Source organism: Zophobas morio, unplaced genomic scaffold (assembly GCF_036711695.1).
Source record: "Zophobas morio isolate AGI-343-1 ecotype UQ-CSIRO unplaced genomic scaffold, CSIRO_AGI_Zmor_V1 ptg000023l, whole genome shotgun sequence".
Taxonomy (NCBI): Eukaryota; Metazoa; Arthropoda; class Insecta; order Coleoptera; family Tenebrionidae; genus Zophobas; species Zophobas morio.
This window is the reverse complement of record NW_026972128.1, coordinates 8,779,159-8,794,112: the sequence shown is the minus strand read 5'-3', so window position 1 is coordinate 8,794,112 and position 14,954 is coordinate 8,779,159. Positions and strand designations below refer to the sequence as shown.

The 14,954-nt window shown below is 34.0% G+C and overlaps 1 protein-coding gene across 14 annotated transcripts in view; it reads right to left on the bottom strand.

Annotated features, from left to right (window-relative positions):
- Positions 1–14,954, bottom strand: part of LOC135134660 (bromodomain adjacent to zinc finger domain protein 2B-like) — a 99,984-nt gene continuing 85,030 nt past the window's right edge. For 6 of the 14 annotated variants that reach the window (XM_064063396.1, XM_064063401.1, XM_064063402.1 and 3 more), the window contains 14 exons: positions 14,700–14,898; positions 14,322–14,549; positions 13,805–13,870; positions 13,640–13,684; positions 13,340–13,393; positions 11,279–12,177; positions 11,044–11,224; positions 4,780–6,222; positions 4,414–4,592; positions 4,065–4,362; positions 3,442–3,563; positions 810–1,082; positions 443–757; positions 1–387 (listed from right to left, as the gene is read on the bottom strand). In XM_064063396.1, the coding sequence (XP_063919466.1) occupies positions 231–387; positions 443–757; positions 810–1,082; positions 3,442–3,563; positions 4,065–4,362; positions 4,414–4,592; positions 4,780–6,222; positions 11,044–11,224; positions 11,279–12,177; positions 13,340–13,393; positions 13,640–13,684; positions 13,805–13,870; positions 14,322–14,549; positions 14,700–14,898 (4,459 nt within the window). In that variant the 3' untranslated portion in view covers positions 1–230. The remainder of the gene's footprint in view (positions 388–442; positions 758–809; positions 1,083–3,441; positions 3,564–4,064; positions 4,363–4,413; positions 4,593–4,779; positions 6,223–11,043; positions 11,225–11,278; positions 12,178–13,339; positions 13,394–13,639; positions 13,685–13,804; positions 13,871–14,321; positions 14,550–14,699; positions 14,899–14,954) is intronic. The other 8 variants (XM_064063403.1, XM_064063404.1, XM_064063407.1 and 5 more) reach the window with 7 other exon arrangements.

Below are 14,954 nucleotides of genomic sequence, written 5' to 3'. Positions count from 1 at the left end.
TAATTTCAAGATTTTTTTTAATTGTATACAAATAATTACAATTTATGAACAATAAAAAGCTCAAGTATACATTTTCAAAGTCAATATCACACACTGGAAATACCTGTATAGTTTTTGTTTGAAACCGTATTAATAATAAAAAAGTATTCATCACACCTCAATGCAATTTAAACACTGTTTTCCGGGGGTCTCGTTCGTCGATGGTAAGGTCTTTTTTGATAAAGCAGTCCTCAACTGTTAGAAATGCAAAGCTCGTTCCATCGAGCTTCGAAAAACTGCCGCATACAGTGACCTGCTTTACCTACTGGGCTATCATCTTCGTTAAAGACTTCACAATTATTGAATATCTGCCTCACATCCAGACAAAATTCTTCCTTGGATTTATAACTAAAAATACCACCACAGTCAGCACGCTACGCAAAACGTCACAAAAACAACAAACCTGACATCATATAATTTTTTCTTAATCGTGGACAAATCCATCGGAGTCTTGATGATCTTCTTGTACGTCGGAAACTGTTTCGTATTGACTGGGAGCAAAAACGGCCACGCGTCATCGTGGCATTCGAGATCTTCTAAAATCACTTTGCAAGGAGCGAGTTCTTTAAGTAACTTCTTCGATACGCGATCTTTCTTGGAGGTTTGTGTGGACGGAGAGCCTACGTTGCCTAGACTCGAATTGGAGACATCACTCTGATTGCAATTCGTTGTTCCCTGATCTTCATTGGTTGTTACGGAACTATGAGATGGTGCAGGACTGTACAAAATAAATTTAGTATTTTTTGTGTTTTCTAGACGGGTTAGTTTACCTAGAAGGAGGATGATCGGACAGTTCGCTATCTTGTTTGTTCGATTTGGCATGGTTTTTACGCATTTTCTTTTGAGGCTTTTTCGATATGCATTTGGAACAATACCATTTGCCTCGAGGAACTTTGTGCAGAACAGGATGAATACAGTCTGTATGATAAGCGCGAGGGCAAAGTTCGCATAAAATTAATCTGGTTCCTGTCGTCGAACACTTCTTGCCACAAACTATGCAGTTACGTTCGCCGGTTGCTTTGTTCATGCATTCGTGGCAATACCTAACAATAAAAATAAATTAGTAACAACGAAAAATTACACAAAGAATCTGTAAAACGAATTTTTGGTTTTTCCGGAAATGACATTAATTTTATACGTATTTGTAACTAAAATATAATAGAATACATTTTTCAAGTACGTTATATTAAATGTTTTTTTTTTCAATGGTGTAGCACTTGAGTTGATATGCAACTCGTTTGATTTAATGCTTAAGTTGATATCACTTACGGCAAAACCAGCAACAGTTCAAATTTCAAACACGTCTTTCCAAATAATTGTGTGTAAAAGATGGAATAAATTCGCACAAAAATGAAAAGGGAAATGAAAAAACCAGGACGATTATACACCTGTCCGAAATAAAATGGCTAGAAACATTGAAATTTTATCCAAATAGTACTAAATATAACAGAATTATTAAAATAATTAAAGTAAATTAAATTATGGGCGGAACACCATGATAAATTAATCAAATTAAATTATTATGGGCGGGCACCATCTTGTTGAAACCAAATTTGATTTTAATCATTTTAAAATATGGCCGTTGAAGAAAAGATTAAATCATCTCTCAAAAATTCTAATCGTTTGATGAGTTTTATCCTTCACGAATCCACAAAAATATGGATTTGACAGGAATCTTGATATTAAGTATTTTTTTTTAAATTTCCTTTGTTTTTTAATCAGATTTATTTCAAATTATGCCATATACAGGGTGAGTCAGTACGCGGTCCTTGATATCGCATTAATTATTAGAGTTGTACGGTTCCTTGAAGACTATACTCTAAAATTATTTTAAACTATACAGAGTGTTCTGTTTTTGAAGCATAGAACACACAACTTGTCTTTTTTTAATAATTTTTATATATTCTGCTTGACTTCTCCTTGGGCTTTACAACCAGTTTACTGTTGAAATTCTGATGCGACGTTGCCACGTTATTCCAAATTTTCTTGAAATTTTTTGGCAATGTCAACCCTTCACAAAAAATCGCAAGGGTAAATACACACACGCGCTTTGTTGTAACTAAATCGAATTTTATAAAACAATTCTAAAATTTTACAATTTTGAAATATCGACATTCCAGTTTTTGTCCTCATTGTTCTCATATGTGGATGTGTTTTTTAAAACAGTAAACAATCACAGTAACTATTGTAGTGACGGACCATGTGTTGGATTTCCAGGATGCGTTCGGTAAAAGGGATAAAAATTGTTATTTTATTTAACGAAATCTCTAGAAATTAGACATTTTAGTTTCTTGAAGAAATAAGCAATACAAATGAGATATGCAATATTTTATAACATTTTAAATTGTAATATGTCTAAGGAGATGGATGGTTTTTCCTAGATTATTATTTAAATTTAATATATTCTCACTTGGGAATTTTCATCGTGAATTCAAAGTGGGAAAAAGATTTCGTTCTGATTTTGTGTAATCGTTTACGTGTTCTATGACTTGAATTTTGGAACGTTTATTCTTGGACACTCCTCTCAAAGCGAAGTGTGTACCGAGCAGCATTATTATGATTTCGACCACATTTAACATTTTATTTATTTTACATTTGTGATAGGGATTTCCATTCACGATGTAATCTTGATTAATTAATTTTGATTTATTGAATTTAACATCATGTAGATTCTCATAGTTTTGTTGTTATAGGGTGGTGACATGAAACTTTGGTTGCTTTGAAGTTTTTAATTCATTTAATCCGACTAATAACTTCGGGAGTACAAATTTCAGATTAATTTTGTGTCCATGTTTCAATTTTGGGCGGAATGTTCGGGATCACACTATCAACTTTAAATATAGAAAATTCACAGCAAAAAAAGAGGGCAAAAATAGCATAAGATGCAGTGTAATATACATCTAGATATTCTGTATGAAAAAGCTGACTATTGATATTTGAAAATTTGTAACAATTAAAACATTTTTTATAAACACTCTGTACACGAAAATTTAATCTCATGTTCTCTATCTTTCCACAAAATGTTTTAACACAGAACACTTTGTATAGTAAAAAATAATTTTAGAGTTTAGTTCTCAAAGGACTTTTTTCTATTTCTAATAATTCTCACTCCGTATAAATCGTTAAAAAAAACAGAACTAATTTAATTCTTGTTAATTCGTGCATTTTACCCTTCTCGAAATTCCAACACAAAGAAAATTTATAAAATCCTCTTTGTTATGAATTGATATTAATTAGTACATTTATCAAAACAGTTTTTTTTGTGAAACGAATTTTCACATGGGTTAAAATGTAAAAAAATGTAGTGATTTAGACAGAACTTCCTTCGCCTCTGAAATAGAGCCAGGAGTAATAAATTATCTGGCTTACTTCAAAGAAGGACTCACGACATTTTGAACTTACCAGTCACCTTCAGGAATATTTTCCATCTTAGGTTTGAAGCAGTACGTGTGATAACCTTTATCGCAGCCATCACACAAGAGAAGTTTGTCTTCGTTGTCGCCACTATGGCAAAATTGGCAGTTCTGTAATAAAATAATTATTTTTGAGATTTTCTCAGACGCGAAATCTTACATTATTAATGTTAAATTAGTTAAAAAACATGTGCACACAGCCACTAAAATTAGTTTAAATCGAGCTGTTGCGCTGATTAATTTAAATAAACAACGGTAAGAGTAGTTCTATAACAGAGCGTCAAAGGTAATTTGATGTTCTGTGAAAGAAGTTTGAAATGTGGTGAAAAATGAGGGCAAATAGAATCGTCTATACAACTCATGCAAATAAAATTAAAGACATGCAGTTAGTCACTAATCTTAAGTACGTGATCAATATTTTCACCACACGTTAAGCAGGCGTTAAGCGAAAGCGAACCACACTTCTTTGTACACTTGCAGCACTTTTAATTCTTTGGCTCAAACTTCGTATAAGTAGCAACGAATCAAAAAAATGCGAATCGTTTTCGTTTAGCGTCCCCTTAAATTAAGTCAAAGTGCAAACTAAAAACTAAAAGAAGCACAAGCACCCACACTGAGCTTGCTGTTATATTTGCGGGCTCTCAGTTTATTAAAAACATCAGAGGAGCTCACAGCTTTCATGATACTCTTATCCCACGCGATGGAAGACTCCAACGAGTAGAGACACATTGCCAGCTGGGCGGACGTTTGAGCCCTGTTGACGGCTTCGCGCCACACTGCTAATCCCTTCGGGATTTCGTTGGGATCCGCCAGCGGTTGGTTGGACGCTGTCGCACTTCCCCCGGAAGCCTCTTGAGCGATCGCGGCCAAGTTCTGTTCCCCGGCACTGGAAATGTTGATGCAGGTTGGCCTAGTGTGCGTCAAATATCAACAAATCTCAGCTGTAGACGGCGATACTTACTTGTTGCCTAGAGGCGGTTTCAAGTAGCGACGTTCGATGTTCACCTCGAGCGAGGCGAGTCGATCTCGAACTAGCGGAACTATTTCGTCCGCGGGAATGTCTTGAACGTCCCTGCTCGGGATCTTCCAGCCTTTTATCTGCATGCTGGCGCTGGCAACTTTGTCTTCTAAGGCTTCCACCTAATAATAAATTGAATGATTTGTTTGACAGGTGACTTTGGGACACTGATGGGATTTTTTAAGTGTGTGGAGAACAATGTAGGTATTTATGTGTGGTGACGACTTATATCTATAATAATAATAATAATAAATTGTTCTACTCGTTCGTGATTCAGTTTATTAAATTAAAACACAATAAGAACCTCACCTGCTCCAGTAGCGAGAGATCTACTCTATGGGCAATGGATGGGCTCCAGGCCCCCACGTCATCCGGAAACGGGGCTCCACCTTCCATCAACTTGACACTCTCTAATCCCTCAAGGGGCAATTCGGTCAAATCCTTCTGACCTTCCTCAATATAGAATTTACCTTGTCTTTCATACATCGTCTGCATAATACTAATGAACGTTCTCTTCAGCTCTTTTTCCCTCGCTCCTCTGACGTGCAGATTATCCAAAAGTTCCTTCAACTGTTCCGGATCCGTCAACCTCCACCAACCGTACCTCTGATCTACAGGCACCGACTTTCTGTCGCACGCCTTCGGCATTCCGTGTTTCTTAATGTGTTCCAGCTGCGCACTTTCCTCGGCTGTCATTTGCAACGGAGCCGGACTATCACACAAGCTGTGATAATTGGTCGAAGAGGAATTTGAACCGGGAGGCGGGAACACGGGAATTTTCAACTCGGTTAAGTTATCCCTGGTACAAGCCCCGACGCCTCCATTATCCCAGCGGTTTCCGGCTGTCAAATAAACCCCGTCACAAGTGCCGTCTTTGCTCAGAATACTGAACCACTTATGCTCACTCTCGCTCGATTTCTCGTCTTCGCTCTTACTATCGTTCTTACTCTCACCTTTAATGTCGCTCTTCAGTTCGTTCAAAATCTCGTTCTTCAGTTCTTCCTTCACCTCTGCTTTTACCTCGGCTTTCAGGTCTTCCTCTGATTTGTTCTCGCGCTCCATGCACTGGCCCAGTTTCTCGAACAAGTTAAATTTCTTGTTAGTGATGGATTCCGCGTCGGTGATCTCCGTCTTTATTTTGCTATCGCCGTCGTTGATGTGGTTATTCAGTTTATTGTCTTGAGATTCCTGCCTGAGGCGCCTTTCTTTCTCTATTTCTATGTTTCTCTCTAAGTTTTGTACTATGTCATCTACGCTCTTTCTCAATTCGGCTAAATTTCGCTCGCTCTTGTCTAGTATCTCGCCGTTCTCGCACACCCCTAATCGGTTTGGAGTTTTTCTGTGTTCGTTTTCGTTATCTTCGGTTTTCGCTGGATTTTTCTCCACTTCTTTTTGGATTTCGTTGTTACTGACGATGCTGCTCACTTCTTTGTCGATATTGATATCGTTGATGTTTTCAACTTTTCTCATTAAATTATTGATGTCATTTAAACTATTGATGGTTTCTTTGGACTGGTCGTACTGGATTTGTTCTAGCAACATGTCCGGTTCTGCGGATTCCATACCTTCCACGAAAATACCACCAGCCTTGGATAGACTCCAGTATCTTCTCCAGTACCGATCTTGTCCGAAACAAGTAGCTCGGAGTTGGTGAGTCGACGAATTCAAAGATTGCAGTTGGATTTCGGAAGTTTTCATCAACTTTTCCAATTTCTTGCCCAATTCTTCGCCCGACAATTTATTATCTTCCTCCTGTTAAAAAGTACAAGTTCTGTAAGGTTGCAACTAAATAGATGAAATGAATGTGATGATAAGAAAGGAATGGTAGGGCTTGTACGTAAAAACTAAGTTAACAATGTTAGGAAGACCCTTCTGATATAGGGCCATTACGAGCATTCCTCGACATCTCATTGGTGATTATTAAAAATAGAAGAGAGACAGAACCAACACACAACTTAGTTTTTTAGTTTAGGGGAAAAATGGGGAAAAACGTGAGCGAGGTTACAACGCTGTCAAATTCTGTTAAATCAAATAACTAGAACGTAATTATTTTAAAACTATAAAAATGGTCTATTACTGTAGACCGCGAGAACAAACTCGGTACTAAAGTAGAGTAGGTAGACCCAATATTATTGGTTATAATTATTAAGTTTTTATTAAGAAAAAATTAAATAGCTATTCAATATTTTTCTCTTGTGTAGTTCTAACTGTAACTTTTTTTTAAAGAATGTGAATAAAATTCAACGCTCTGCCGTTGGTAGGTAAATATACTTTTTTAAAATATTATTTGCATACATTTTATTGTCAGAAATTCTTTTACTTTTCTTCTTCGTATCTACGCAACTTATTGCGTCGACTGAGAACTTGTTTGATCTACAGACCAGAGCGCATTCAGGCCAATATCCTCTCTAAGCTGATCTGTTACACATCCACTACGAAGAACTAACCCGTTTCGACTATCTGGTCGGACTTTACAAAGAATAAGTGAACAAAGTTCTTGAACATTTTAACGATTTCATACATAATGTTCCCGAATGACAAAATTTACACTTCAAATTGTATTCTCAAAAGGTAAAACCCTCACCAAAATTTGTCACCAACAATGAAATGACGTAATCTCCAAATGTTACAATAGTAGACGTAATTTAAAATTTATATCCTCCGTTTACGGTTTATGAATCCGTGTTGAGTTTTCACCTTAGACGTCAACATTTTTGGAAAAAAGAAATCAAAAACATTTTCCAATTTATAGTCATTTGAAGCATGTTATATCGTTAGTCAAAATTTATCCGTTTATGCCCCCCAGGAATTGATGACGTCATCTTACAATGTTGTCGAATAAAAGTTATTTAAATGTTAAAAAGTAGCACAGTCCTGAACTTATGGTTTATGAATACGCTATTGAAATTTTTCGGCTTTTGGATTTCTCTATTTTTCAACTTTAGATGTCTCAATTTTTCAATATTTCAATTTTGGGCTTTTTCAATTTGTCCATTCTTCAAGTTTTCGATTTCTCGATTTTCCAATACTTCAATGATATTGTTTCGCAATTTTTGTTCTCTTCAATTTTAGGATTTTTAAATACATATTTCAATCTTTCAATTTTTCAAATTTTGACTTTTCTAAATTTTCAGTTTTCCGATTTCTGAAGTATTATTTTTATTTTCCCATTTCTCGACTTTCCAAAGTTTCGATTTTTCACTTCTTCAGTTTTTCACGTTTTTGATTTTTCAATTTTTCTATTTTTGAAGCTTACGATTCTTCGATTTTGCTTTCTTAGTTTTTCGATGTCTCAATTTTCCAATTTTTTAATTCGATATTTCTTTCAGTTTTGGGATTTTTCAATATTTCGATTTTTGTACTCCTGAATTTTTTATATCTCGAGTTTTAATTTTTTGGATTTTCAATTTTTCGAATGTTTTATACTTCGATTTTTCAATTTTTAAAATTGTAAGTTTTTCAATTTCGCGATTTTACAGTTCTTATTTATTTCAGTTTTTCAATTTTCCGAATATGTATTTAAATTTTCGATTTGCCAATTTTTCTTTTTTAAAATTTTTCGATTTTTCAATCTTTTGATTTCTCGACTTGATCGAATTCAGATGTTTCAATGTTTTGACTGTTCAATTTTACGATCCTCTTATATTTCGATTTGTCGGTTTTTCGATTTTTTACTTTTAGGATTTTCAATTTTTCGATTTTCCAATTGTTCAGTTATCCGATTTTTCAATTCTTAAATTCTGCGGTATCCATTTCTCAATTTTTCAGTTTTCGATTTTTAAGTTTTACATTTTCGAAATTTTATTTTTTGATGTTTGGATTTCTCAATTTTTCAATTTTGCAATATTTTAATTGTTCAATGTTTTAAATTTTAGATTTTTCGATTTTTCGTTCTTCAAAATTTAAATTTTTCAAATTCTGACGTTGCTAAATTTTCAGTTTTCCGATTTCTCAACCCCATCCATTTTTTATCATTTCTCGACTTCTCAAAGTGTCGATTTTTCAGTTCTTCAATTCTTCAATTTTTCGACTTTGTTTTTTTGGTTTTTCGATTTCTCAATTTTCCAACTTTTTAATTTCTCAATTTTTGAATGTTTATTTTAGTTTTGGGATTTTTCAAAATTTTGATTCTTCAAATTTTCGCCTTCTGGCTTTTTCGATTTTTTATTTTTTGGATTTTCAGTTTTTCGTTTCTTAAACTTTGGATTTTTCAATTTTTCGACTGTTTTATGTTTTGATTTCTCAACTTTTCGATAATTTTCAAAATTCTAGATTTTTCGATTTATGTAATTTTTATTTTAATTTTTCAATTTTCCGAATTTTCAAATTTTCGATTTTTCAATTTTTTGAGATCTCGATTTATCAAGATTCGGATGTATCGATGTTTTGATTGTTCAATCTCTCGATTTATTAATTTTTCCATTTTTAACTTTTCGATTTTGGCCAAATTATATTTCGAAACATCGAAAAATTGGAAAATCGAAAATTTAAAAAATAAAATAAAAAATCGAAAATTTAAAAATTCCGAAAATTGAAAAGTTGAAAAACTGAAAAATCTAAAAGTTTTAAAAACGAAAACTAAAAAAGTCAAAAAGTAAAAAGTTGAGAAATCTAAAAATCTAGAACTCAAAAAATTTATGAAATACTAAAAAATCCGAAAACTGAAATATCGAAAAATTGAAAAACAGGGAGAATTGAAGAATCTAAAAACTGAAAAACCACAAAATTGAAGGGGAAATATCCAAAAGTTGGGAAATTAAAAAACTGAAAAGTTGAGAAATCGAAGTCAAAAAATCAAAAACCTGAACAATCGAAAAACTGAAGAACTGAAAAATCGAAACTTTGGGAAGTCGAGAAATGGGAAAATAAAAAAATTGATTAATTGAGAAATCGGAAAACTGGAAATTCAGAACGTTAAAATTTGAAAAATTAAAAAATATCGAAGAACCGAAAAATCGAAAAATCTAAATTTTAAAATATTGAAAAATTAAAAATCGAAAAACTGAAAAATCAATAAATCGAGAAATTGAAACACGAAAATTTAAAAAATTGGAAAATTGAAAAATCGAAATATCCAAAAAACGAAAAGTTAAAAATCGAAAAATTAAAAAACTGAGACGAAAAATCGAAAAATCAAAAGATCGAGAAATCGAGAGTTGAGAAGTCGAAAAATCGAAAAAGTGGGAAAGTATGGAAAATAAACACCAAAATTGTGACTAAAAATATGTAAAAATTAATACAAAACAGAACAGAATGGTGCGAAAAAATAAAAATAAATGCACTTTCCCGAAAAAATTCTATTGCAAGATTACGGTTCCTCTAGTATTGCTAATTTAGGACGTTTTGTTAGTATCACACACAATTAAAGAATTAATTTTTAGGTAAACAAAAAAAAAATGTTGAATGTCAAAATCGAGTGAAACATATGAGATGTGATATTATGTTTGTAAATAAAAGCATCTAAATAATAACCATTTCCTGCAGAAATTTTGAACGTTTAGAGTCGACATTGGCTTGAGTCCACTCCGGTCTGTGGACCAAACAAGTTCTCAGGCGACGATTGGACATTCATTAATAAACTATTTGTTCAAGAAAAATCTATTAAGTAACTGTTGAAAGTAATTCTCGCACGCAAAAGTATTGTGGGTACCCAACAGCCAGGGGTATTACTGCTCCGCCTCCTCATTGCGGAGTTCCATAATCCCTAAACACTGAGAATATAAATCAAAATTTCTTGGTTTGATTACTAAAAATTTTGAATTCGAAACGAGAACTTTTTGAGATAATATTTTAAACCAAACAGTAGAGTGATTTTTTTTTAACAATAATGAACCTTTATTAATACATTTATTCGGGTAGATTTTAGATGCGAAGTAACATTTAAAATCCACCACTTGTTGAATTAAGTTTGTACTAAATAAAACTCCTCTAAGACTTATTTTTACACTGGCAAGTTGATAGTCCAAAAAACTTTATATTTGAAATTTCATGACAAAAATGTCAAAATGAAATAAATAAAAACAACGTCATAATTAATATTTAAATAAAATGTACTACTAGCGAATATTTAATATGACAGGGGCCTTTCAAATACGTTACTTTGTCAACGTGCGGATTTTTCAAGCGATCCTATGATATTTAACGCACAAAAAAGAGGAATAAAAAAAAGACAATGGGACATCTATATTAATATCATTTTATCATAGAAAAAAAGGAAAACATTGTTGTACTTTCTTTAGGGAGTCTAAAATCTAGCAAGTTGGTAATCGGTACAGATACAGAATAATTAAAATTCCCTCCCTTCAGAAACATAAACATTGTTGTTTTTGTTTACATTGTGCGACAATAGTTTTGACGTTTATTAGAAAACAATTCACTGCACATAATTATTTAATTTTAGATATCATTAATTTTGTTGTTTGTTTCATAAATTACTTGCTGCGGTAGCAATACAACCAAAGTTCTTAAAAACTTACAATTAAAAAAAATTACTTATTTCAATTAACAATGCACATGTGATGAATGATGATTTTAACCAAAATGATCCACTCATACAAAATGGCAACCACTTACCTCTTCTGGCTGTGTTCCAACACTTTCATTCTCACTCATTTCGTTCTCCTCGTCGTCCAACAAATCATCCTTGTGTAAAGAAGGCGAATCCACATTACCTTCCTGGGCATCTCCATCCGCTTTAGTTTGCGCTTTTTCAACAGCTTCCGACCGAACTTTTCTATTGTGCAACATCCTCAACCTACACAACAACAAAACGCTAAATTAAAGAAAAACACCCAAAGCAACCACATACTTCCTAATTTTGGTATCCATCAGCCACTTCTCTTTCTTCTGGTGTGCGACACTTTCTAAAGAGCTTTCAATCTGTCTTATCACCGCCTTATTCTGCAACAATTCGTTACACAAAAAGGCCAAAATTTCTGCTTTGCACGTCGGCGATAAGGCCATATAAGGTTTATCTTTCAACATGTCGGATAGCTTCCACGTCGCATTTTCGTGCAACAACTCATAATATTGTGAATTCTTCCCGCAAGAGGTCTGCTGCATTTCGTTGTCGTTTTGATGGTGGTCGGCCACTCTCTTCTCCCTATCCCTCTCGAAGTGCACCCCCGTAAGAGCTTTAACTTCGCCTGTGGCATTCGCGTACAAATAAATCCTCAAGATTTCAGACAAGTTGGCGTGCGTTATGTCGGCTTGTCGGAGACTCTGCCCCAGAATGGTAGTATGACGTGCTGGATTCGGAATACCCGGATCTTCTATAGCACAGACTAGTAAATGTGTCATCACAGAAAACAGTTCTTCTTCGGCTTCGGAAGAGTGTTCGTTAGGCATTAAAGCTTGTTGAAGAGAGTCGAGAGTAGGCAGAGACTCCATATCGAAGCCCAGCGTTTCGCCGAAATTGTGCAAAAATTCAAACACCATGAGAATGTCGGCGAATGCTTTCCCTGGAAGCTTCAGTCCTGGAATCCTCTCGTATTCGGGCAACGGCTTCTGATCGAGTTCTAAATCTTCGCACGGTTTTCTCAATTCGGACAGAATTTCCAGTTCCATTTTTCTTTGTTCTAGTTTCTTTTCTTTGTTTGCTTGCTTCTCGGCGAGTAGTTGTTGTTTTTTCCTCTCGCGTTCTTCTAGTTTTCGGCGATTTTCTAAAGCTTTCACTAAGGCCATGTGCTGGCGTCGCCTTTCTCGTTCCTGGTAAAAAAAAGAACCAGAATTGAGAAAGCGTCGAAAATAAAGTGAGAAAAATCATGCTTGTTTTGAAGTATGGACTTGAAGTAATTAACTTATAAAATAAAATTAGTAAAGCGTTGAGCAAAAAAAGTGTCCTTTTTAATCGGTATATATGGTACAATTATGTTGAATTATAATTAATCAGATCAATTGATTTACGCAAATAACATACATGTGCCATACAAAATTTTATCCAACACCTCTTCATAACGGCTTAGAATGGATTTAAAAAAAAATCACATTATAATTATTCTTCCTTAATTATATAACAAAAATGAGTTTTCCAATTTGTGAATAGATTATCTAAGAAACCTCAAGTAATTACTTCATTCTAGAACTTATATGAAGTTCTGTCATATACTGGACACAGACGTTCTTCAGTAACGCTACTGGCCACCGTAGATACTGATATTATGTAAATCTTAATTATTCATTCCCTTTGGCTGTTATAAAAAAACAAGAAAAAATGTTTCAGTAACGTGTTTCAAAGACTTAAGCCACTTTATAGATTTAAAGTCACCACAAATGCTTTTATTAGGAGGCGTTGGATAATATAAATAGGACGTTTTATAAGCAAGAGAGTGCCACTGAGATTTGAATTTTTTACCAAAGATTATATAGAAAGTCTAAAGTAATTAAGTGATCGGCTACAAAAATCTGATGGTTAATATATATATATAAATAGACTTAAGAAAATTAGTTTAGTCGTTGGAGCTCTTTTTTACAAAGTTTCAAGTTCTGCAAAATTTGTCCTACACAAAAAAAGACGTTACTTTGTCTCGAATAAACCATGAATAATAATTGTTATCTGGAGGCACTCTCTTGGCAAGTGACAACCTTCCACCTCTATTTTATATAGTCCTCGAGCTCGTGGAATATATTTTTTTTAATAAAAGCGGTTTCGTAGTAATTTTCAAAGATTTCACCTTGAACATGCTTTCGTAGGGAGCCTTAACTTGTTTTGTTAGTAAAAATGACAACTTATCACATTCCAAATAAAATAAATTAGTACAAGGAAAGAAATTAGCACAACTTAGTATAGAAGCAAGCAAGTTAAATGAAAATCGAAATGTATAATGAATGAAAAAGGATAGACACTCATATTTGAGATACATATCCATACCAACTCAACAGTGTAGAGCATTTCTCGCTGTTTACTGATCTCCTGTATGTACATCTACGGAGAAAAACAGCATCACAGTATATACACAAGCCACAAAATCACAATAAATGCACACATGTACTAAACACAAATTAATTAACAAACTGAATAAACAAAAACATTTTTTGAACTACTATATTGGTCGAAACGAAAATTCTACTGTGTGATAAAACAAATGAAAAATGATTATTACGTGAAAAAGGTAATTTTATACACACAAATAAAGATTAAGCAAAGGCAACGTGTCGGAAAGAATCTTACCTGCTCTTTTAACATGGCTGCTTGTTGTCTTTTGAATTCTCTCTCCTGTAATGAAAGAATATGTGTAAATTGTTGAAACGAGTAACCGCACATGGCGTTGGATGAAGCTAGTGGCGTCAAGCTCAAAAAACTAACGCAGAAAAAAAAATGAAATGGATTCATTACCTGTTGTTTTCGTTGCTGTTCTTCGTGTCTATGTTTTTCGAGTTCCTCCTGGCGTTTTCTTTTGGCCTGTCATGCAACACGTTACAACATATGAACACATATAACAAAAAATATATTAAAGAAACATTTCTTAACTTGCCTGACTGAAGTCAAGGTATAGAAATGTTTTACAAAATAAATAAATAAAATTAAAAAAAAAGTTGATGATGAAGTTAAGACATGCGCTGAAGCATTATGTACCATGCAGATGACGTACAATCTGGTGAAGGCATAGTAACTGTGGCTTGGAAGGTAAATGCATGATGATATCGACGTAAAGCTGTAAAACTGAGATGACTGGAGAGAAAAAATGTTACTGCAATCGATTAAAGTTTGTTAGAGCTAATCTGAGATGGCATGTAATCAAAGACTACAACTCTGTCGATGTGCTAAGCACTTGTTAGTCGTTTTTTAAACAACTGGTAACACCTGACACCTATAACATTCGTTTGTTTTTTTCTCAAAATTACTGACATACCATCGCAATATCGGGAATGTACAAATCGTTATTACTGGGACTGTGACATCGTCCCAGGTTTTCAGAGCTATAGGCGCTTAGTATATTATCACGATTCTTCCATATTGTTGCTACAGTCGAGCTAGCCAAACCGAGCTCCCTAGATACGTCCGATTTCGTTTTCCCACCTTCTATTTCTGATATTATCTGAATTTTCTGTTCAAGCGTGAACGCTAGCCGTTTTCGACCCTTTTTAAAAAAAATACTATACCTTCACAATAAAAATTATCAAAAAAGTCACTTAAGTAAAAAAGAGTACACAATGACGGTTGCGGTTTACAACAGTGAGCGTTACCTTTTTTCATGATGTTCAAATTGAAAAAAACAACAAAATCGTACCTCTAACAGCTGTTGAGATCTGGCCTCTCGGTCTCTTCTGGCAGCTTCTTGGCGTTCGGATCTTTCAATTTCTTTGGCTATTCGGGCCTGTTCGCGGTCAATTCTTGCGGCTGCTCGGGCTGCTTGCTGCTTTCGGGCCATTTCTATTCGTTGTTCGACGGGTAAGCTTGTTCTCATGGCAGTTCTTAGCTCTTCTAATCTAGAAATTAAATTAACAATGGTTGAATAATAAAGCAGATTTTTTTAATTTTTGGC